This window comes from Nicotiana tomentosiformis, chromosome 5 (genome assembly GCF_000390325.3).
Source record: "Nicotiana tomentosiformis chromosome 5, ASM39032v3, whole genome shotgun sequence".
NCBI lineage: Eukaryota > Viridiplantae > Streptophyta > Magnoliopsida > Solanales > Solanaceae > Nicotiana > Nicotiana tomentosiformis.
In genome coordinates this window covers 86480515-86503644 of record NC_090816.1, presented here as the reverse complement: position 1 = coordinate 86503644, position 23130 = coordinate 86480515, and the positions used below count along the sequence as shown (strand labels likewise).

General features: G+C 39.2%; 2 protein-coding genes across 3 annotated transcripts; both read left to right on the top strand.

The window, feature by feature from the left end:
• The first annotated feature begins 630 nt into the window (after nucleotides 1–630).
• On the top strand, nucleotides 631–1872 carry LOC138892721 (uncharacterized). Its single transcript, XM_070176457.1, has 2 exons — nucleotides 631–1271; nucleotides 1425–1872. The coding sequence occupies exons 1-2, from the start codon at nucleotides 631–633 to the stop codon at nucleotides 1870–1872; spliced, it is 1089 nt and encodes a 362-aa protein (XP_070032558.1).
• A 12695-nt stretch (nucleotides 1873–14567) lies between these two features.
• Nucleotides 14568–22766, top strand: LOC104118376 (mitogen-activated protein kinase kinase kinase YODA-like). 2 transcript variants are annotated; one of them, XM_009629608.4, is made up of 12 exons: nucleotides 14568–14872; nucleotides 16731–17298; nucleotides 17465–18202; nucleotides 18416–18503; nucleotides 18619–18681; nucleotides 19036–19196; nucleotides 19297–19372; nucleotides 19747–19806; nucleotides 19905–20012; nucleotides 20190–20429; nucleotides 21363–21454; nucleotides 21637–22766. In XM_009629608.4, the coding sequence occupies exons 2-12, from the start codon at nucleotides 16742–16744 to the stop codon at nucleotides 22133–22135; spliced, it is 2682 nt and encodes an 893-aa protein (XP_009627903.1). In that variant the 5' UTR covers nucleotides 14568–14872; nucleotides 16731–16741; the 3' UTR covers nucleotides 22136–22766. The 2 variants fall into 2 exon arrangements, with proteins under 2 accessions (XP_009627903.1, XP_009627909.1); XM_009629614.4 differs by having other exon boundaries at nucleotides 14569–14872; nucleotides 20190–20417.
• Nucleotides 22767–23130: the final 364 nt, after the last annotated feature.

Here is a 23130-nt window from a genome sequence, read left to right as displayed (position 1 = left end):
TTAGACAAACACCTGAGGCAGCTGAAAAGAGAGAAAGGAGCGAGTGGATTGTTGTTGGGTCAGTCTTCAACTCAGGATAAAATGGTAAACAATGTAGAGATAGTAGACCTAGCTGCTAGAGAGGCAGCTCAGAAATAGGAAGCTCGGTCAGCAGATGAAGCGTCCCGCAGAATTACTGATAAAACGGTTGATTGAGAGCGAAGACTCAACCTTAACCGAATTATTGGGGATGCCTTTGAAAATGCAGGACCTAGGCCTGGGAGATCACTGGGCGATTATGCTAGACCGGTGTACAACCAATAACAGTATAGTGTGAGGCCTCCACCCATCAATGCCAACAATTTTGAACTCAAACATGGAGTCATCCAAACCATTCAGAATAACTGCATCTTCATAGGCAAACCCAATGAAGATCCCAACAACCATCTGATGGACTTTGATGAAATAATGAACATATTCCGCTACAATGGAGCATCACATGATGCTATATACCTCAGTGCATTCCTGTTCTCGCTGAAGGATGATGCAAAGTAGTGGATGAGAAGTTTTCCTACAGGGTTAATCCATACGTGGGAGGAGATGACTACCAAGTTTTTGGAAAAATATTTCTAGGCTGCAAAGACATGAAGGATGAGAAAGGAGATTCATAATTTCAGCCAAGGCGAATGGGAAACAGTATTCGAAGCATGGGAAAGATTTAAGGAGCTGCTGCGGAGATGCCCTCATAACGGAATGGAGCAATGGATGAAACTTCAGGACTTTTGGGACAGTTTAAACCTGTCATCAAGGAGATTGCTAAATAGTGCAGTTGCAGACCCTCTGATGAAGAAAACTCCGGAAGATATTGTTACTCTCTTGAATGAACTATCCGAAGATGCCGATCAATGGTCCACAGACCAAGGGTATCGAAAAACATCTGCAGGGGTGCACCAATTAGAATCGACTGTAGCAATGCATGCCCAAATTGCAGCAATGGCTAAAAACATCAAGCAATTGCCTTTGGCTCAGGTGCAAACTCAACCACAGGTGGGTTGTGATATCTATGGGATGGGACACCCTTCACATGAGTGTCACGCTACAGTTGAGGAGGTCAACGCTGTGGAAAATTTTAATAGAGGGAACTACCAAGGTGGGAACAATTTTAATGCTATGGGTCAAAAATATCCAGGTTTTTCATGGAGTTCGCCAAATGGGACCTTGAATTCATGGCAGCAAAATAATCCCATACCACATGGTCAGGGACCACCAGGTTTTCAGAACCAGCAGAGGCAGTAATACCAGCCACCACAGCAAAATCAGCCAAATATAGAAGATCCCATGAAGGCATTTATCAACAAAACAGATGAAAAATTCGAGACTCAGGGTACAACTATCCGGAACTTAGAAAGGCAAATGGGATAAATTGCAAATTTGTTGTCTGAGAGGGCTCCTGGGACTCTTCCATCCGACACTGAAAAGAACCCGAAGGAAACAATCAAAGCAGTATCTCTGAGAAACGGAAAAGAATTGACTAATCCAATAGTGAAGGCTAAATCGAAAGTGGTCCACAAGCAGACTGAGACACCATCAGAGGAAAAGAATGAAGAGCAAAAGAGTCAGAATAGCGGGGTGCAACAAGAAATTGAAGAAAGCAGACACATGCCAGCTCTACCTTTCCCTCAAAAGATGAAGCGGGAGAAACTTGACAAGTGTTTTGGGCGATTCTTGAAGATGCTCAAACAACTTTATGTGAACATACCGTTCACAGAAGTACTCACTCAGATACCCGCTTATGCAAAGTTCTTGAAGGAGATCCTGTCTAGCAAGAGAAAATTGGAGGAGACAACAGTGGTCAAGCTGAATGCCCACTGCAGTGCTATATTGCAAAAATAAATTCCTCAGAAGTGTGGGGACCTAGGAAGCTTCACCATACCATGCTCGTTGGGGAGTGAAAAGTTTGACAAGGCTCTCTGTGATTCAGGTGCATCTATAAATCTAATGCCTCTGTCTGTATTCAAGAAACTGGAAGGTGAACATGGAGTGATCAATCAATACCAGTGTCCCTATAACTGGCCGACCAAACCACCATTCTACCTGAGGGAATCATTGAAGATATTCTAGTGCGGGTGGACAAGTTTGTGTTCCCCGTCGATTTTATTGTGGTGGATATGGAGGTGAACAAAGAGGTACCTTTAATTCTGGGGAGACCATTTCTGTGTATAGGTAGAGCCATCCCTGATCTTTATGAGGGGAAGCTTATTCTTAGAGTGGGGAATGAGAAAGTAGTATTCCAGATGAAGAGAATGATGATATACCCCAGTGATGAGGTATCTGCCTACTCGTGTTTCAAGCTAGATATCATTGGGGAGCTGGCTGAGAAGTACAATTCTGATAAGCTTGTGAGGGATACTCTAAAGAGGTGTATTACCCAGTCTAGCACAGTGGATGATGAAGATCCTGAAGTAAAGAAAGAGGCTGAAGCTCTTGAAACGGATGAGCAAGTGGTTGATGAGGAGGACATAAAAGAGGAGGCTTCTAAGCCCAATGTGGAATTGAAAGTCCTCCCCACTCACTTGAAATATGCTTTTCTTGAAACTAACAACTTTCCTGTGATTATTTCTTCTGATTTGACAGGTACACAGGAGAAAAACCTGGTGGAGCTGCTGTCAAAGTACAAGAAGGCCATCGATTGGAGCATAGCTGATATTCAAGGAATCAATCCAGCCATATGCATGCACAAAATCCTGCTGGAAGAAAATAGCAAGCCAGTGGTGCAACCTCAACGCAAGCTTAACAAATATTTGGAGGAGGTAGTGCACAAAGAGATCATCAAATTACTAGATGCAGGAGTAATTTTTCCCATCTCTAACAGCCAGTGGACAAGTCCACTGCAGGTTGTACCCAAAATGGGGGGCATGACAGTGGTGAAAAATAAAGATAATGAATTGATCCTCATGAGAACAGTCACATGATGGAGAATGTGCATTGATTATAGAAGGCTGAATGAGAAAACAAGGAAAGACCACTTTTCACTCCCTTTTATTGATCAAATGCTCGAGAATGTGGCTGGACACGGATGTTACTGCTTCCTGGATAGGTATTCAGGCTACAATCAGATACCAATTGCCCCAGAAGATGTTGAGAAGACCACCTTCACTTGCTCGTCGGGTATTTTTGCTTACGGGAGGATGTCGTTTGGGCTATGTAATGCACCTGCCACTTTTCAGAGGTGCATGATGTCTATATTCTCCGACTTAAACGGGAAGTGTCTTGAGGTGTTCATGGATGATTTCACCCTTTTTGGTGATGACTTTGAGGATTGTTTGATGAATTTAAAGCTCGTGCTTGAACGTTGTGAAGCTACTCACTTAGTTCTTAACTGGGAGAAGTGTCGCTCCATGGTAAAGGAGGGAATTATCCTGGGCCACAAGGTAACTGCACATGGAATTGAGGTTGACAAAGCTAAGGTGGATATTATTGCTAGGCTCCCTCCCCCGACTTCGGTGAAGAGCATAAGAAGCTTCTTGGGACACGTTGGGTTCTATAGGAGGTTTATAAAAAACCTTTCCAACATTACCAAGCCATTGACACAATTGCTAGCAAAGGATGCCAAGTTTATTTTCAATGTGGAGTGCCTAAGAGCATTTGAGTTGATAAAGGAAAAACTTGTGAGTGCTCCTATTATGGTGACACCTGATTGGAGGCAGCCCTTTGAGATAATGTATGATGCGAGTGATGTGGCTGTGGGAGCGGTTCTGGGGCAACGAAGAGATAAAATGTTCAGACTCATCTACTATGCAAACAGGACATTGAATGATGCTCAAGTAAATTATGCCACTACTGAGAAGGAGTTTTTTGTTGTGGTCTTTGCTTTTGACAAGTTTAGATCATACTTGGTGGGAAGCAAGGTAATTGTACACACTGATCACTCAGCATTGAAATACTTGTTGAGTAAGAAAGAATCCAAGCTGCGTCTGATGCGGTGGGTGTTGCTTCTCCAAGAGTTTGATTTGGAAATAAAAGACAGGAAGGGCATGAAAAATCAAGTCGCAGATCATCTATCTCGGCTTGAGAAGCCTCCAGTTGAAACAGTCAAAATAAGGGAAGAGTTCTCTGATGAGCAGATTTTTTTCATGGCAGTGGTTTCTGAAAGACCACCATAGTATCCAGATATAGCCAACGTTTTGGCTAGTGGATGGTTACCCCATGACCTCACTCGTGATCAAAGAAGAAAGCTTCAAGGTGAGGTAAAAAGTTATTTTTAGGATGAACCGTTCTTGTTTAAACTGTGTGCAGATGGTATGATTAGACAATGTGTGCCTGAAGGATAAATGGCAAGCATTCTATCTCATTGCCATGATGGAGCACCTGGAGGTCACTATGGTGGAAATCACACTGCATCAAAGGTCATGGAAGCCGCATTTTTTTGGCCTACTCTGTACAAAGATGCACAGGCGTATGTAGCTTCATGTAACAAGTGTCAGAGAGCAGGTAACATTTGCAAGAAGGATGAAATGTTGCTCAACTCCATTATGGTATGTGAAATTTTTGACGTTTGGGGCATCGACTTCATGGGTTTGTTCCCAACGTTGCACTCTTATAAGTATATTCTAGTAGTCATTGACTACGTCTCTAAATGGGTTGAAGCAATACCTACTAGGACCAATGATGCTCGGGTGGTGTGTGAATTTCTTAGGAAAAATATTTTTACCCGCTTTGGGACACCTCGAGTGATCATCAGTGACAATGGGTCACACTTTATGAATAAGCAGTTTGCTGCACTGCTGTCTAAGTGTGGGGTCACACACAAAACAGGAACCCCGTACCATACCCAAACTAGTGGGCAAGTTGAAGTGGCTAATCGGGAACTAAAATGAATTCTTGAAAAGACGGTTAATGCTTCCCGAAAAGACTGGTCTGTCAAATTGGATGAAGCACTATGGGCGTATAGAACTGCGTTCAAAATGACCATAGGGACTTCACCATTCAAATTAATGTATGGAAAATCGTGTCACTTACCTGTTGATATAGAACATAAGGCTTATTTGGCAATTAAGATGCTTAGTCTTGATTTTAGTCTTGCAGGTGATCACAGGTTGGAGCAGATGAATGAATTGGAAGAGTTCAGACTGGACGCGTATGAAAGTACGCAGATCTTCAAGGAAAAGACTAAAAATAGCATGATCGTCTCATTAAGCCAAAGGAGTTTCATAAAGGGGAAAAAGTCTTACTATACAACAATAGACTCAGATTATTTCCTGGAAAATTCAAGTCTAGATGGACAGAACTGTATGTGGTGAAGCATGTATCGTCATACGGGGCAATTGAGATCCAAAACCAAGATGGAACAGAAAGATTCAAAGTAAATGGGCACAGACTGAAGCCGTATCTTTCTGGAGGATTTGCACAGCAATCCTCGAGCATCAAAATCAACTGAGGATGCCCGGATGAGTCAAGCTGACGACTATAACTCAGAACTACCTCTGGCCTTTCTGCTAGTTAGAATTTTCTTTTCTTTTACTTCACATTTGTGCACAGCATCAAATAGATAGCAGTTAATGCGTATTATGATGTAGTAGATATTTTAAAAATAAAAAAAATGTGCGCGGCCGCGCACTGACCGCGCATATGGAGGCGCACTTTCAAGACCCCACTGCCAAATGTGCGCGGTCGCGCACAGGTAAGTAATTTTTTTTATTTTTTCTGTTCTCCCCACTTTCCACAAACATATCTCCTATTCTACAAACCCCCATTCCGACCCCCATTCTACAAACCCCCCAATCTCAAATTTCCCCCAACCTAACCCTCCCCCCTTCTCTCTTCTCTTCTCTACCCCTTTCTTCTCTACATAGACCCATACTTAATTGAAGTGTATTCTTCCTTCCTCTTCCCAACCCAAATCCCCTCAAGCTCCCTTCAGGTAAGTGCCATGCTTTTCCCTCTTAATTTCTTTTCTTCTCCTTGACTTGTAGAGATTCTGTTAATTTCTTTTGTTTGTTTTTTCTCTCTGTTGAGTTATACATGTTTTGTGTTAGGGTACTAGTTAAATTTTACCATGATGGGTTGAGTGTGTCATTGGTGGAGTTTTTTCCAAATTTGGGCTAAAGATTTGTCGTTTGGGAGTTTGGGTGAACTAGGCACATCAGGTGTTTGTTTAAATGCTCCTATGAATTTGAGAATCTAATTTAGTGACCAAGTATGCTGGTGAAGTCTGAGTAGCCACTCTTAGGTCACATATCGTGCTTTTAGCTGATGTTGGTGTTTGTTTCAGGTATGACACCATCCAAGAAACGAAGAGCCATAAGTGCCTCCTCCAGTGGTCAAGCTGGCTCATCCCGGCCGCAAATTTCTGCAAATGTTCGCCCGTTTGATAATGCCATGTTTGTATCCAGTGCCGCCCAGGAACGCTTCGGTAAAAAGTCACCAAAGAAACCCATCCCGGAGAGGGGAATTGATATGGGGTCCCTCCAAAGTGACTGCCCAAACATGTATCGTGAATTGTTCCGGCGAGGGCTAGGGATATTTTTTGAAGAACCAGACGAAGCAAATTTGATGGTTGTTTGGGAGTTTTATGCAAACTTCCCGGAACATGTTAACCATGTCTGCACGGTTCGAAAGAAGAGTGTGGATACGTCTGTAGAGGCCATTCGGAGGGCCTACCGTTTGCCATGGTTTGGGAAAAATCCTGATGCAGAAGACTACTATGACACATATAGCAGGGAACCACCCACGTGGCAATTGTTCTTCAGAACAATTTGTGTGCCCAACAAGGAGGTAGTGTGTCTTACACCAGGGCAGAAGTTTCATTCGGCATCGCTGACCTTTGAAGGGAAGTGTTGGCTCCACATCATAAATAGCCGCCTGCTGCCATCCTCCAATACCATTGAGGTGAATGGTCCCCGGACTGCTCTGATCTGGTATTTTCTCAATGGCCACGATTTTGATGTGGCTAAGGTTATTCATGGTGAAATGTTCATTCGTTGTCCTGTGCAAAGGTATGGGTTCTTCTTCCGAATCCTTAATCACGAGGTTGTGCCGTCAGGTACGTATACCTGAATACAGAGACTTGGATGAGAAAGTGAAAAGAGAACAAAAGTTCCGGGCTGATAAAGTAATAATTGGGAAGGACCCTGTTGGGCTTGTTGAGGCAAACAGTGATGAGTCTGATGCACCAGAAGAGAGTAACGAAGTGCAAGACGAGGATGTGACTGCTTCACCACCACATGAGCAGGTTGTTGAGGGAACCTCAATCGTCCGATGGGACACAAGAATGAGAGCATTAGAGCAGGAAATGGCGGGGATGCGTACTTCTGTCACAGACTTGGGACCTCGAGTGGATGCCATGTCTACCCAAAATGCCAAGTCTGAGCGAAAGATCATGGCATGGTTGCGTGCGCTTGACCGAGCTTGCCATCTGGACCCCGGCAATGTCTCCAACATAGACTGACTCTATCAGGGAAGTTTCTTTGCCTTACATTTTTCTTTGTGTGACCTGAGGACATGCCACCATTTAAAGTGTGGGGTGGTGGATATGTTGTATGTATGTATGTAGTAATGTATATTAGTTTTAATTTCTTTGGTAAGTTGAGTACTGTTAGTTTGAAAGAAAAAAAACAAAAAAAAACAAACATTTTTGACTTTTCCCGACGATGGATATCATTCGACGGGTTTCTTGAGGGATTAAAGTCGGAAGAAAAAAAAATGCAAAAAGATTTTCTTGTGTAGTTAGTGTAGTAATTCCCCCTTGATTTTTCTTTGTGCCGCGGTTCTTTTTCAAGGGTTTCATTTGAATCGGGTGTAGTTAGTTTAGTTTTTTTTAGCAATGGGAATCCTTGTGCTATGAGTTGGAATGAAAATAAGGTTTCTTTGTTACACCTTGAGAATAGTGAGTGCTTTAGCGTGACGCTTAGGCTCAGGTTTTTGACACTTGTATAAGTGCCTTAAATTGTTTGTTGCTTAACTTTGCTTAATTGCTTCGACTAGAGTGTCTTGATAGTCCTATCCTGAGTGAGTATGTGCCATGTGTGTGTGAGTTTTTTTTTTTATGATTCTGTACACTGCATTTGATATTTAGAACTTTCCCCGTGTGTCTGCAAAGCGAAATAGGAGTCTTGTTCAGTTTTGGAAGTGATATAGGTATTTCTTTGTTGAGCCAGTGATACATTTTTACCACCTAATTGTTATGTATCCTAGTAACCACTTTGAGCATGTAATCCTATTTTATTGGTAACCACATTATAAGCCTTACCCTTTTGTTTGAATTGATCATCTATTTGAACCTTTCACCTCCTTTGAGAACGTAAAATTGTGACAAACTGTGTAAAAGTTAAAGTGTGGGGTAGTTGGGTTGGCTTTTGAGTGGAACTATTGAAACAAAGAGAAAGGTGCAATGTTTTGAAAAAGAAAGAGTCACCTGAACTGAAAAAAAAAAGATAAAATAAAAAAATAAAGAGTTGTATAGTTGAGAAATAGTGGTGACTCTTGATGTAAATATGCTTAAATAGGTGGAGTTAATGCATGTCAGTATAAAGGTGGAGTAGGGTGTGACATAAGTGTGGGGTTCAACTGGTAAAGTGTTTGTATTAAAGTGATTAGGGAGGTGTATTCACTCTTATATCTAAATGTATCCTACCCATCCCGCAGCCTATATTACAACCAGTAGAAGTCCTACTTGATCTTTGACTGAATGAGCTCAATTAGTAGAGTAGTACACTACTGGAAAGCCTATGGTGCATCTTTTGTGGCACATGAATATCGTTTCTGAGAGTGAGTGAATTCTTTCTATCTGGAGTTCCTAAGTGTTCTTGAATTTTATTGTATAAGGAACTACTCTTTTTTGTGTGTGAGGGCACTTATTTCACGAAGGAAAGGTAAGTCTTGATCTCTATGTTGGAGTAAGTGAGTAAGTTATGAATAATACCTGGTGTTTGTGAGTAAATTCTTGAGGTGAAGATGTTACACTATTGTGCTTAATCTATATTAAATATTCTTGCTGTAAGGAGTGAGGGAAGTCGCATAGTGAGGTTGCATTTATGTAAAGTGTGGTTTAATTACTCGAGGACGAGCAATGGTTCAAGTGTGGGGTGTTGATGGTAGGCTATAACTATGTGTTTTAGCCACTATTTGCATTTTAATTTGTTGCACTTTACTAATGTTTGAGTGCTAAATGGTAGTAAATTGCTCTGACTAATTGATTTATGTTTTTACATGAGAAATTTTGGGCTACAATGGGGTTCAAAATCGTTTTGAGCTAATATGGAGTGTTGAGGCCAAGTAAAAGATTATGGAGTACATTGGGAGCTCATTCGAGGATCAATGGAGGTTCGCGCATTTAAAAAGAAGAAATAAAATGAGAGCAAAAAATGGCCCTGGTGCGCGGCCGTGCACTGGGCCGCGCAAGTCAGACGAAAGCTTTCAAATGTGCGCGTCCAGATGCGCGGTCACCTGCCCAGGTGCGTGGCCGCGCACGTCTCTCCGAGGAAAAATTCTGCAGGGCTAAATTCGTAATTTTGGAGGCGACTTTCCTTGACCTATATGAAGCCCAGCTCGTCTAAAAAGAGGGTATCTTGATTTTGGGAAGGGATTTTTGAGGGGGAAAAAGACGGAAGCAACGGGAAATCGATATACTTGATCAAACTCACTCAATACTAGAGTTTGGGTGAAATTTGGGAATTGTAATGTCTTCTTATTCTTCTAGTACTCTTGTTTTGAATACTTTCTTCGTTATGGAGTAAGTCTCCTTAGGGTTGTTGATGGATGTTGTGAATAAATCATTGTTTTGGGTTTTACTCTATGTTAATTGCCCTACTTTAATGAATGAATTCTTAATTGAATTGCAAGGCTTATTGTAGTCTTGCTTTAATCGAAAGAGAAGTTTATTGCTATTGGTTTTATGTCATCTTGATTGGGTTGATTTTACGTCTTTTCGAAGTAATCTAAAGAGCTTAAGTAGTTATTTATTTACCCAGTCCATGAGAATAATCGAGAGGTGTTCTCCGAAAGATCGTTCATTCACTAATTTTGTGCATACATTCATAGGGCCTGTTATTGGGTTACCTAAGGGAATCAAATTCATTCGGAAGAAGAATTGAAATCTTTGAAGTAGCTTAATCATCTGTTGAAATCGAAAGAATCAATAGAAGTTAAGAGTGAATCTAGCATAGAGTTACCCGGAACAATAGTTGATCACATATCTTGTCATCACCCTTCCTTCTCTCATTGATATCCCTTTATTTTTACTAATCATTCGAGTATCATCAGTTTCTTACAGCTGATAATCATAGTTTATTTGTAGTCAATAATAACATAAATCAAAAGGTTGATTATCCTGGATAGTGTTAAGCTAAAGAATTAATAGAACATTATTGAAACCAATCCCTGTAGAGACGATTCAATACTATACTATCTTTGACTAACGAGCCCAAGTTTATACTCCGGTTTTGCGCTCGTCACTAGGGCTCGACCCTGTTAGGGGTATGGTTCTGTAACTGCGCTATCGCCGCTTGCTAAGCCTGCAACATTTCAAAAATCAACCGCAGACTCATTCCATCACCTTCACCTTCGGGCGCCTCTCGAGCCGCTAGCCTGGGTCCCCCGCGAATGTTGTTTTCGGGATTAGTCGGTAGATTGATATTGATGGCCACCTGCGAGTTAACATCGACCGGGTCGGCGGCTGGGACACCATTGGGATCGACATGGGGGACATCATTACTAGGCATCACGTTTTTATTCTCATCATGATGGCCTGACTCAGCGTTAACGTTCAAGTGAGCAGACTGAGAATTTGACATCCTTAGGCTAACTTGGAATCAAAACTTCAAAGAACAAACGTAAAATAGGGTGTGTTATGGAGATTCATATCAAAGCATCACTATTATCCTTAGCCCCACGGTGGGCGCCAAACTATTTACCCAAAAAAATGAGTAACAATTAAATTTCTACGCGATTTAAAAGATATGCGATTTAATTCAATACGAATGATCTAAGAATAGCAAATAATTAAGTTAAAGTTAAAATAAAAGATCAAACCAATTGCAGTGTGATGATCAAGCCTGATCTTAGGTTGAACAATGAAATTCGTCCTCGATCAGACCGTCGATACAAGCTCGGTTGCGAATAAATAAGAGAATAGCTAGAGAAGACTTTGAATAATAGCTAGAAGATAAAAATAAATTTTTATTGCTTTGATTTCCGTGCCAACAATGTGTCTAAATAAAAGAAATTTTTTCCTTTATATAGTAGGAGAATTTTAGTCCTAGTACATGTCTAAATAAGGTAAAAATCTTCTTTTTCCGGTAAATGTCGATCCGCAGTTGATATCGAGCGGGATTTGTACCGTAATATCCGGTTGAGGGCAAATATTACGGCTCCCTACTTGCCATGCATAACCGTTCCCCGCATTTCCCATGGTCTAGAAACTAGGGGTGTTCGTCGGTCGGTGCAGTAATGTATTTATATATTTCGGTTCGGTATTTTCGGTATTCGGTTTTGTAAAATGCTATATCAATACCGTACCTAATTAAATTCGGTATGGTTCGGTTTTTCTCCTTTCGATTTTGGTTTATTCGGTTTGGTAATTTCGGTTTATTCGGTTTGAATACTAACTAGTGCATAGAGTCATAGACAGTAATATTCTTAATTAAAGTACTCAAAAATACAAAACTAAAATCGTTTGTTGATAAAAGTTTTGTCCAAAACTAGCAAATACCAACCAAGAGAGAGAAAACTTAGAGAAATATCTTGTTACCTGCTTAGAGTTAATTGATGAACTTAGAGAATAAAGGAAAGTAAAAGTTTAGATTTCTTATATTTATGTTATAATTAATAAAATGTGTATTGTGTAATATAATATATATTTCGGTACGGTATTAGTATTACGGTATTTTATTTTAAAATATCAAATATCATACCTAATACCAATTTTTTTTTGAAACTTAAACCAAATACCATACCGAATACCAAAATATCGAATACCGAATACCAACATTTTCGGTTTCGGTACGGTAATTCGGTATTTACCAAATTATGCACAGCTTTACTAGAAACTTTACTTGGTCTGGGTTCGTTATTTTGCCGTGCTCGGTCCTTGATACATCGTTCACTCCTTCCGGGTTCCGATACGAAGGGTCCTTCGGCCTTGCTTATAGTCGCGTCGAGCCGTGCTTCCCTTTTGTTTCCTCATCGGGGAATCAGGGAAAACTTTACCCCCGATTTTATCCGGTACACAGTTCCAAAATTACCTGTCATTTCAAGAACTAAGGTGCTCTTTGTTGTCCATGTCAATATCAAAGATTTATTAATCATAATTCACAACACAGCTATAAATATAAATTCCTGAAAAAGCAAAAAAGAAAAATTAAAAAATTTCAGACTGTTAGATCATTTGTCCTACGGACGCGGCAGGCGTAGATTCTATAGAACATGACAACATGAGCCTACCGGCCTTAATAAAGCAACTTGCGGATATAGAAATTTAAGAAAACAACAAAAAAGAGCATTCACACGAATCAACTTTCGTCATTTCATAAACTATAAAATTAATTTCCGTTTCCTTCACATTAATTACCCGCTCCCTTTCATTTAAGACCCGTTTGGCCCTAGATTTTATCAAAATAAATATAAGTTTTATTTGGCAAATACATGTTTGGCCATAAATTTTATTTATATTTTGGCAAAATTCCAAATTTTTGGGCCAAATCCCTAATAATACACATATTTTTCCAAAATAAATTTGGGAAATATGTTTTGAAAATGTATGTCCAAACACATTTTCATCTTCAAGCCAAACTTCACCAAAATAAATTTTTCAAAATAAATTTGGAAATCTATGGCCAAACGCTAGCTTAGTACAAGCCTCTTTTCTTTTTTGTTCTCTCCGGTCTCTAATCTTAGCATTCCATTTTAAGCATACGTAATTACTCTCTCCGTTCACTTTTATTTGTCTCGTATTCTAAAAATAGATTTTCACTTTTACTTATCACTTTTAGCATATTAATAGAAGACAATTTCTTTTTTCCTATTATACTCATAGTATTAATTACTCATTTCAAATTATTTTCTCAAATCCATTAAAAATATGCATCAATTAATACGAGTATTATGATAAATTATGTACTTTATTTGTTATTTCTTAAGAGATATGTAAAATTCATAGTGTACAAGTAAAAATGAACTAAGGGAGTAATATGCAATGAATTTTTCTGAATTTGCTATTTTTGGCTCCGATATTGTGTGTGTGTGAGTTATCAACTAAAATTTGTGTAAATCTTATGACAATTAAATCCACCCAGACTAATAAACGGTAAGTATAAGAACATTTTCTCTTCAAACCAGTTAAAAGGAGAAAAATTATTTCGTGTGAAACTCAAGAAGTGGTTGTTGTGCGAGGGTCTCTATGTGTGACAAGTGTCCATTGTGGGACACACAAGTTAACACTTTCACTTGCTCTTTCTCCTCTTCCTCTCCTCGCTCCACCGTCACACTTCTTCATATTCCTCTTTTTTAACTTTCTTTTTTGTATCAAGTATAAGTGTCAACAAGTCCTAATCCAACTGACCTATATAAATTTTGTTCTATAGTTGAGAGAACTCTTCTTTTTTAATTCGCAACAAGCAAAAATCAGCAGATTATATATAAATCATTAAATTAATTTTATTTTTGGTATCCTAAACTTTTATCCCAAAATATTAGTGATTTTTATTTTATCTCTTTCTCTCTCTATTTATATTTGTGTAACAAAATATTAAAAAATCAGTAAGAGTTTGGTAGAGCCAAAGTAAGAGTGATAGTATTAAAAAAAGTTTAAACGGGTTCTCGGAGGAACTAAATATATAAGATGTGAATGAGAAAATCTGAAATAGTACCAATTGATCCTAGTTTGGCATAAAAACAAGAAGATCAGATTCATTTTTTTATATTTTATTTATTTCTATTCAAGATGAACCTATGAGTTTTTAAGTGAAGTTTGGTTATTGGTATTGGCAAAAAAAAAATGAGAGGAGGATTTATTTATTTATTTAGAAAGAGGATAAAGAACGGGGCAAGGAAATTGGCTAATGAGACCCACTGCCATATGGCTATTAGAAAATAAGGTCTCACACAACTTTGATTGGTTGTGTGGACCTAAAATAAAATTTATGAGTATATATTTCACATCCATGATTCGTCCTAAATGATATAGGCTTATAAGAATTGATAAATTACTAGATACTAAAGGCATTTTTCCTTTATGAACAGTTTTCTTTCTTACTCAATTTCTATATTGAATTAATGAATATAAAATATATTTTTAATAGAATTTTTTTTATAAACATCAAATACAACTAAGTATTTATGTAATATATTTTTGTTTTTTTATTTCTTAGCCGACGTCTAAGTCGACTAGTTCAGATTCGTGCCACGTAAGACTACTTAAACGAGAAAATAATCTTCATTCTCATGATTTGAACCTAAAAAATCTAATTAAATATGAGGAATCCCTTACGCCATAATATTTGAGGGTGGTACGTTATACTATGGAGTATTAAAGTAAGTGTTAAAGAGTTAATACTTCATTTTTAGTAAAATTGGTCATAAAAAATCAAAGTGAAAGAATACTGTAATTATTTCACCATTGAGACAACCAACTGTGAGTGGAGTAACTCCCCTATCTTGATACTTAGCTTCCACACTCCCATTCTCTCCTTCACCATTCTTACGCGATCTCTTCTAAGCTTTCTCCAACTCAACTTCTTCAGTAACTTCCTATCTCTCTCTGTCTCAGTAAAATCTCAGAGCGGGACAGAGAGAGTCATATTTCTAGGGTTTCCTTTGAGCTAATCCTGAGTTGATTCATAGGCCAAATCTGAAGGGAGCTGGTTTTATGCTCGCGATGCTACGACTAAACAGTTAAAAGGTGAGTTTTGCTGTTATTGCTTCAATTTTGGTGCAATTTCTGTTTTTTTAAATGTTTTATTCTCTAGTTCAGTTACCTGCTCTTTTTTGTAGTGTTCTAGATCTGCGCGGAAATGCTGTGTTTTTAGGATTTAGTATCCAATATTAAACTCTGAAACGAATTAATTAGAGATTAGTAGAGGATCACTTCACGTTTGTTGCATGTAAAGGAAATGGAGAAAGTGAAAAAGATGGGAAAGGAGATTGAAAATATTAAATAATTTTGGTCGCCCGGGTTGGGGGGGTCTATAGTGGTGGAAGAGTTAGAATGATAACCTTAACTATAAAGATTCCTATTTCAGTAGAGATTGCACTAGGTGAATTCTCCCATTTGTCAAAGTAGTGTGGGTAGAGCTACCTGGTACATATGTTGGTAGGAGGTTAGTCGAGGTGTGCTCAAGTTGGTTAGATATTGTTGTTATAAGAAAGGTAAATCTTTTGGTGGCATTTCTGAAGACACAAAGAAAAGGAAGCAAAAAAAAGAGGAAAGAGTACTCTACCCAGAATATCGAGAAAACATGACCCTCCCTGCTCAAAATCTGGACATTTCTCAGTGTTGAAATACAGATGTTGAAAATTATATTGGAAATACTTGAGTGCATCAAAGCGTGTATAAGGTCCAAGAGGGGGCCGCGGGGCTACCATATTGGGTAAGGAAGGTCCAACTCATGTTTTTCTCATGAATTTGCTTTTGTTGGTGAGTTGAAAGTTCTTAAGTCTGGCGACTGTAGGCACTCAAGGGTGTGGCCTAATGGTCAATGAAGTAGGTGCAAACCTCGGAATCAGTGTTCGAACCCAGCTGACACAAAAAGCACTACGTGATTTCTTCCCATCTACCAAAGCCTTGGTGGACGGAGTCACCAGGTACATGTGTAGGTGGAAGGTAGCAGGTACCGAGTGGAATAGTCCAGGTGCGCACACGTTGGTTCAGGCACCATCGTTATTAGGAAAAAGATGTTGCGACGTAAATCTTTAAAGTGGAAAAACAGAAAATGGAGTAGAAGCAGGTCGAAGGGTCTCATTTTTGAATTTTTTTTCTCCGAAGATGTACGAGTACCTTTTGGGTTTCTGCGGGGAAAAAAAGTAAATTTTTTATTCCTCATTTGCGAGATTGGTGGTGGAAGGAAGTTATTGTACGAAACTGGGCTCTATTTTAAGTAAACTGTCTATTTGTGCGTCGCAGAGATTTTCTGGAAGGTACTTTCATAAATGGAGAAAAGATTGTTAGGACGGTCTTGGTGACACCATGACAGAATAAAGGTGCAAAGTTTCCTGGGAAAAATTAATGCACAGATAAGGTGCACAGTTATAGTGTTACAATTTGAGATCTTTTGGACATTAAATTGCGACGAGACAATCATCTAGCCCAAACAATAGGGAGGTGAGACAAGCCACAGTTGTCTCGTTTTAGCTATGCTAATCCAGAGTCTTAATGACTTGGCACTACTTGATATTCCATGTTATCTTATGTCAATGAACTGAATGAAGTGGCTTAATTGGCTTTTCATGGTTGTATTACAAAGGTGACTGCTTTAATTGACTGATTCTATCATTTATAACTGCTCCTTCGGTTTCTGAACTTTTTATGAGTCTGCTTCGGGATATTGTTGATGAAATATTGATCTCCAGCATCTTTAATTGACAAACATGAGAGATGATAACATACATATAGCGACAGATCGTTTAAACTATCTCTCAAGTTCTCACTGAGGTCGTATTAGTCTTTTTTCTGCTTCGCGTATGTGTTGTCATATAGCAAGTCTGTCTTGTCGAAAGAATCTGTTTTAATGGGTTGTTTATTGGTTTCGTAAATCTTTTAGCACCAGGAAATATGCCTTCATGGTGGGGAAAGTCATCTTCAAAGGAAGCAAAGAAGAAAGTGAGCAAAGAAAGTTTTATTGATACATTGCATCGCAAGTTTAAAAGTCCAAGTGAAGCTAAGTCTCCAAGTAAATCAGGAGGATCTCGAAGACATAGCAGTGACATTGCTTTTGAGAAGGGTTCTCGGTCCCAAGCACAGTCAAGGTCGTCATCACCTTCCAAGCATGTCTTGAGATGTCAAAGCTTTGCTGAAAGTGCTCTAGCCCAGCCACTTCCACTTCCAGGTCTGCCACCAGCAAGCGTAGTCCGGACAGACTCTGGACTCAGTCAATCAGCAAGACCCAGAACAGAGAAGGGCTCAAAGCCATCCCTGTTTCTGCCTCTCTCAAAACCTGCATGCATCAGGCACAGACTGGACCCTGCAGATGCCGATGGAGAGCTTGTTTTTGCATCAGTTTCAAGTGAGTGCTCTATTGAGAGTGATGATCTGAGTGATTCACGTCAGCGTAGTCAACTAGCATCTGATTTTGAAACTGGCAACCGAGCTACCATGGGTAGCCCTTCCAGGTAAACAAATGCTGAATGTCACTTAAATGAAATGTATTCACAAATGAGTTTTAGTTAATTTTGTTCCTTATTTGAAACAATTATTGCTTTAACTTTGTAGTTTGCTGTTTTCTTTAACTACAGCACCCTGGTTGACATAGTTTCTTCTTATTTTTTGGTTTCAAAGTTTGCCTGTTAAGGATCCGTCTGCTGTTGGACAAATACGCACAAAAGACGCAACTGAACCAGTTAATCTTTCTCCCAGTAGACGTGTCTCCTCTCGATCTCCTAAGAGACGACCACTTAATAGCCACTTGCCCAGTATACAGATCCCTTCTCATGGTGGCCTCTTCAGTGCTCCTGTTAGTTCTATATCAAGTCCTTCTAGAAGTCCAATGAGAGCTGCTGGCTGCGAGCAAGTTACTAGTTCTACTTTGTGGGCAGGAAAGACTTATCCGGATCTTCCTTTACTTGGATCTGGCCATTGTTCAAGCCCAGGGTCTGGTCAGAATTCTGGACATAATTCCATGGGAGGAGATATGGCAGCGCAACTGTTTTGGCAGCCTAGTAGAGGAAGCCCAGAGTACTCTCCAATTCCTAGTCCCAGGATGACAAGTCCTGGACCTAGCTCAAGAATTCACAGTGGCGCTGTCACACCAATTCATCCTAGGGCTGGAGGTGGAGCATCTGAATTGCAGACTAGTTGGCCTGATGATGCAAAATTAGAAAGTCATCCTTTGCCCCGTCCTCCTATAACAATTTCCAACACTTCACCCTTTTCTCATTCCAATTCAGTTGCAACATCTCCCTCAGTGCCGCGAAGCCCTGGCAGAGCAGATAATCTTTCTAGCCTTGGATCTCGCTGGAAAAAGGGGAAGTTGCTTGGTAGAGGCACATTTGGACACGTTTATGTTGGTTTTAATAGGTATATTCATAGTCTGCATTTGAATTTCTTTTATTTCCAATTTCAATGCATGTGGCCTTTTCAAGTGAACAAGGAATCCTATCTTTACATATCACTTTGTCATTGACATGTCAAATTCTTTAAGATTGATTGCTGATGCTTTAGTTTAATGCTTGGCCATCTTATTCCAAAAAAGAAAAAAAAATTAATGATTAGCCATGTGTCTGTTTACAGTGATAGTGGAGAAATGTGTGCAATGAAGGAGGTGACCCTATTTACGGATGACTCAAAGTCAAAGGAAAGTGCAAAACAGTTGGCACAGGTAGGTTTATTATATAGGTAGCAGCCTGCTAGGTCTTATTTCCTTGGACTCCCTGGAGATTTGTATTCCTTATCTGTTCATGTTTAAGCATCCTCTCATATCAAGTATTTTGCAGGAGGTTGCGTTGTTGAGCCGATTAAGACATCCAAATATTGTCCAGTATTATGGGTCAGAGATGGTCAGTTTTCAATGGTCAATTGATTTTCTAAATGTTTCAATAGAGCTTTTTATTTTAATTTCTGATGAGGGACATGTCATAGTGCCAACACTATTAGCTTTATATTTGAATTTTCTGGTGAAGGACATGTCATTGGGCCAGCACCGTTAGTTATGTTAACTGACTTCAAATTATTCTAGAGTATTGGTTTGTTATTCTATATCTGTAACAGCTTACTTCAAAGCTTAGTCATGAGATTAATGAGTACTTTGGCAGAACTAGTGGGCTTTTCATGCAAGTTTTGTATGTGTTTCTGTCATAAATTCCAATAATCTTTTTAGCTTGCTCTTCGTCTGAATTGTTTTCCTCAATCAGGTTCCTGATAAACTTTATATCTACTTGGAATATGTCTCTGGTGGGTCCATTTATAAGCTTTTACAAGAATATGGTCCATTTGGAGAAACAGCAATCCGTAGTTACACTCAGCAAATTCTATCGGGGCTTGCATATTTACATGCTAAAAGCACTGTGCATAGGTAACCCAATTTCTTCGGTTGGATTATTTTTGTGAGATCACCCTTTCAGCAGCCTTGACCTGTGTACGCTGATTACCTGATAGCAGCTTCACTTTTGCAGAGATATTAAAGGGGCAAATATTCTTGTTGATCCAAATGGGCGCATAAAGTTGGCAGACTTTGGAATGGCGAAGCATGTAAGTTTAATCATAGGCTTCTAACTGCATTATTTAGTAAGATGATGCCAATGCTGTTGAAGATTGTAATTAAGCGGAAATAGCCGGTGACATTTTATCTTCTAACTTGAGACTAGCACTGTCGGATGGATAGAAAAACTGTTTTAGTTTTTAGCTTCATGGCATTAAAACTTAATTCCTTATTTTTTGAAAGACAAAAGTAGGATTTGATCCTTAAGAATTGCATTGGGTGCAATTGTCCCCCACCTGGAATTGTATATCTTCAACATCAAGGCTGCATTTTCAGATGGAGCTCCGTACCATTTCTGAACTGGAATATTTTATTTTTTTTGAACTGGAGCTGTGTCATTAACTGCTCAATTACAAATTCGCAGATCACAGGGCATTCCTGTCCATTATCATTCAAAGGAAGTCCTTACTGGATGGCCCCTGAGGTTGGAATATGCTTTAGGCATTTAAATGTTTTGTGTGCACCTCCATTGCTAATACTTATACACTGACTTGTGAAACCATCTCTTTACCATTGTCTCAGGTAATAAAGAACTCCAGTGGCTGCAACCTTGCTGTTGATATATGGAGTCTTGGATGCACTGTCTTAGAAATGGCTACATCAAAGCCTCCTTGGAGCCAGTATGAAGGAGTAAGTAATTTTGGCTTAGAGAAGCTTAATTAGAGCATCTTTTTACTTTTTTCTTTTTCTGAACATTGTTGGAAGATGGGACTTTTTGCTTTCATATAATTTGGACTAGCATGTTTTACAATAGCAGTTCATTCCCTTGACCTGTATATGTGGTGTTTGATGTCATATGGACCAAAGGTTGCTGCCATGTTTAAGATTGGGAACAGTAAAGAACTCCCAGCAATCCCGGAACACCTTTCAGACGAGGGAAAAGATTTTGTGAGGAAGTGTTTACAGCGTGAGCCACGAAGTCGTCCTACTGCTGCTGAGCTATTGGAGCATCCTTTTGTTAAAGATGCTGCCCCTCTGGAAAAGCCAAATATATTTCCTGCATCTTTCAATCCTCCTTGTGCAGCTGCAAATGGGGTAAAACCTCTGGTACATTATCTGTTTATTTTGATCATTTTGCTTCTATTAAGACATTTGGGAGACTTCTGTTACGAAACAGGAATTCTTGCTCCTCATTATACTTTTGTAAAATGCTTTTATGGATTTCTTCTTTTGTTCTTAACCCATAAACAATTGAGCAAAATAAACTGATTGGTTACGTATTTTCAGTCGTCAAGCTTTCATCATTGAGTTCTGCCAACATATTCTCATTAGTCCATCCTGGATTCCGATTCATATGCATATCAGTGTATGGAATTCATCTAGTAGTCTATCCTATAGTCATACAGTAAGAGTTTTTGTTTTTACTTTTAGATAAGGTAATTTTATTTTATTAATAACAAGGTACCAAGATGGTACTTGAGCATATTACAGTAAGAGTAATTGAGACAGTTGCATGGAAGATATAGAGTAATTTGGACAGTTGCATGGAAGTTACATAGATTCTTAAAATAAGATTGCTTCTTCTGGAAAGGTAGTTGGTGTAACTTGAACATTGGTATTGCCAAGGTTTAGGATTGTTTGCTCATACAGTTCACAGCGCCATCTTTTGTGAATATAATTTCTATCTTACTGATCAAAAAGGTTTAGGATTGTTTACTCCTGCATGCTGCTCTGTGGCAACTTACGACATTCAGTTCATTTTGGCTTATTCTCAGAAGTCAGGTGATAATTTTTGGTCCCAGATTAGAATAGTTTTAGGAATAAAAGAAACCCTGTTAAAGACGTACAACAAATTCTCGATGTGTGAATGTGTGCAAATTGTAATTCCAAGCGAACTTTTCAATTTACAGAACTAATCTTTTAACATATTGATGACCAGAACATAATAGGTTGATCTGGCTTTTTTTTTTTTTTTTTTTTTTGGGATTCTATGCCCGTTGATTGATGCTCACTGCTGTGTTCTTTGCGAATTTGTTCTAGGGCATTGGATCTGCAAGAAATTATCCTACGTTGGAATCAGAAAAGCTTGCAATCCACTCATCTAGAGCATCAAGATCTAATTTTCACTGCAGGTCTTTGCTTCTCTTGATTACTTAACCTTTCAAATGCCCTCTACATTGTTGAGAAATTTCTTAAGCGGAGAGGGGTTCCCATTAAATTTGTAATTTTCTCATCTTGATATGCTTGGAGTAAAAAGCTTCATGACAATAGGTATTCATACATTTTGACCACTGTCTTGTTCTTTATTGTCCAGGGACATCCACATTCCGAAAAACATATCTTGCCCTGTCTCCCCAATTGGTAGCCCTCTTTTACATCCAAGGTCACCTCAAAACCTAAACGGGAGGATGTCTCCCTCACCTATATCAAGCCCTCTCAACACATCTGGCTCATCAACACCAATCTCTGGAGGTAATGGTGCTATCCCATTTCGTCACATTAATCAGTCAGTTTACTTGCAAGAGGCCAGAACAGTTCCAAGTAGTCCCTATATGAACGGCCCTTCTTACTGGGATCCTGATGCTTTACGAGCGACGCCATTAGGATCTCGTGCTTTCCAAGAATTGGCATCCTTTGAGGATGATGCTCCGGGAAAACAGTTTGGGAGGCCTGCCACAGGAGAACTTTGCAATGCGCAATCAGCCTTGGCCAATCGGGTGTCCCAGCAACTTTTGAGGGATCATGTGAAATTGATTTATTCAGTAGATCTCAATCCTTGCCCTCCCTTGTCAAGTCGCACGGGTGGAACATGATATGTATTTTTGGACATATTAATGGAGAACTTCAAAGTTTCAGTCTTACTAGGTTTTCTGTGTAAATCTGCTATATCTTGGCACGTTTGAAGGAAGCTGTTTTGCACAATAAGGATTTCCTAAGAGGAGAAACTAGGAAATGCAGTGGCATCTTGGCGTTACTTCATTATCTATTGTCAGATTGATCAACCTGATTTCCTCCACATGCTCTTTGAGTCTAGTGTTCCAATGATGAAGCACTTCTCAATGAGAATATGTTGACCCTCTGTCACCAATATCATTTCTCGGCATATAGGGGCTTGTCCAAAGATGTATTGCCTGATTAGACTTAACATGAGCCACGAACTAATGATTCATTTGCTTTTGGAGGTTGGCTTCCAGTTATTCAATGTACAGCTGATCCTTCATCAAGACATTAATGGCACCAAACTTGTATATTTATGATGTTCCATAGAAGATAGATAAGAGTAAGCCTGGTACTGAAGCAGGTAGAGTCCTTTTTCTTTTTTGCCTTTCCCCTTTTCGAGGGGGGTTCTTGTACAGCAAACAATGTATTGGAATATTCCAGGTACTGTTGATTGAACAATCAAAAGAAGGTATTTGCTTTCTGCAGCTTCAATGCTGTAGCTGATGTCTCACCGAGTTAAATATTGTTTTGGATGCACTAGTATTTGTCCCATCTACCTGTATCTGATTTTGCAGATGCTTAATATAGGCATTGAATTTCAAGTAACTATCTATAATAAGTGTTATACGTAACCTAAAAAATAAGGTAAATAACCTTCTTCGGTAGATTAGGTCCAACTTTGGGAGAATTTTACAATTTGCAGGATCGGGCCCAGGGAAAGCACGAGAGTGAAATGGAGTGGACTATATGTTGCCAAGTACAGGTGCTTATTTTCACACGGATGCCCTTCTATTTCAAATACCACATACAATTATTTTTCATGATATAGAATGTCCTATCTAATCTGTACTTTGAATTTATTGGATCT

Excerpts from the sequence above, each read along its gene's own strand:
- LOC104118376 (XM_009629608.4), top strand. The coding sequence starts at position 16,742 with ATGCCTTCATGGTGGGGAAAGTCATCTTCAAAGGAAGCAAAGAAGAAA. Across the intron at positions 18,203-18,415 it reads GTTTATGTTGGTTTTAATAG|TGATAGTGGAGAAATGTGTG; the intron begins GTATATTCATAG and ends GTCTGTTTACAG. Across the intron at positions 21,455-21,636 it reads AGATCTAATTTTCACTGCAG|GGACATCCACATTCCGAAAA; the intron begins GTCTTTGCTTCT and ends TTTATTGTCCAG.
- LOC138892721 (XM_070176457.1), top strand. The coding sequence starts at position 631 with ATGAGAAAGGAGATTCATAATTTCAGCCAAGGCGAATGGGAAACAGTA. Across the intron at positions 1,272-1,424 it reads TTTCAGAACCAGCAGAGGCA|GGCTCCTGGGACTCTTCCAT; the intron begins GTAATACCAGCC and ends GTTGTCTGAGAG.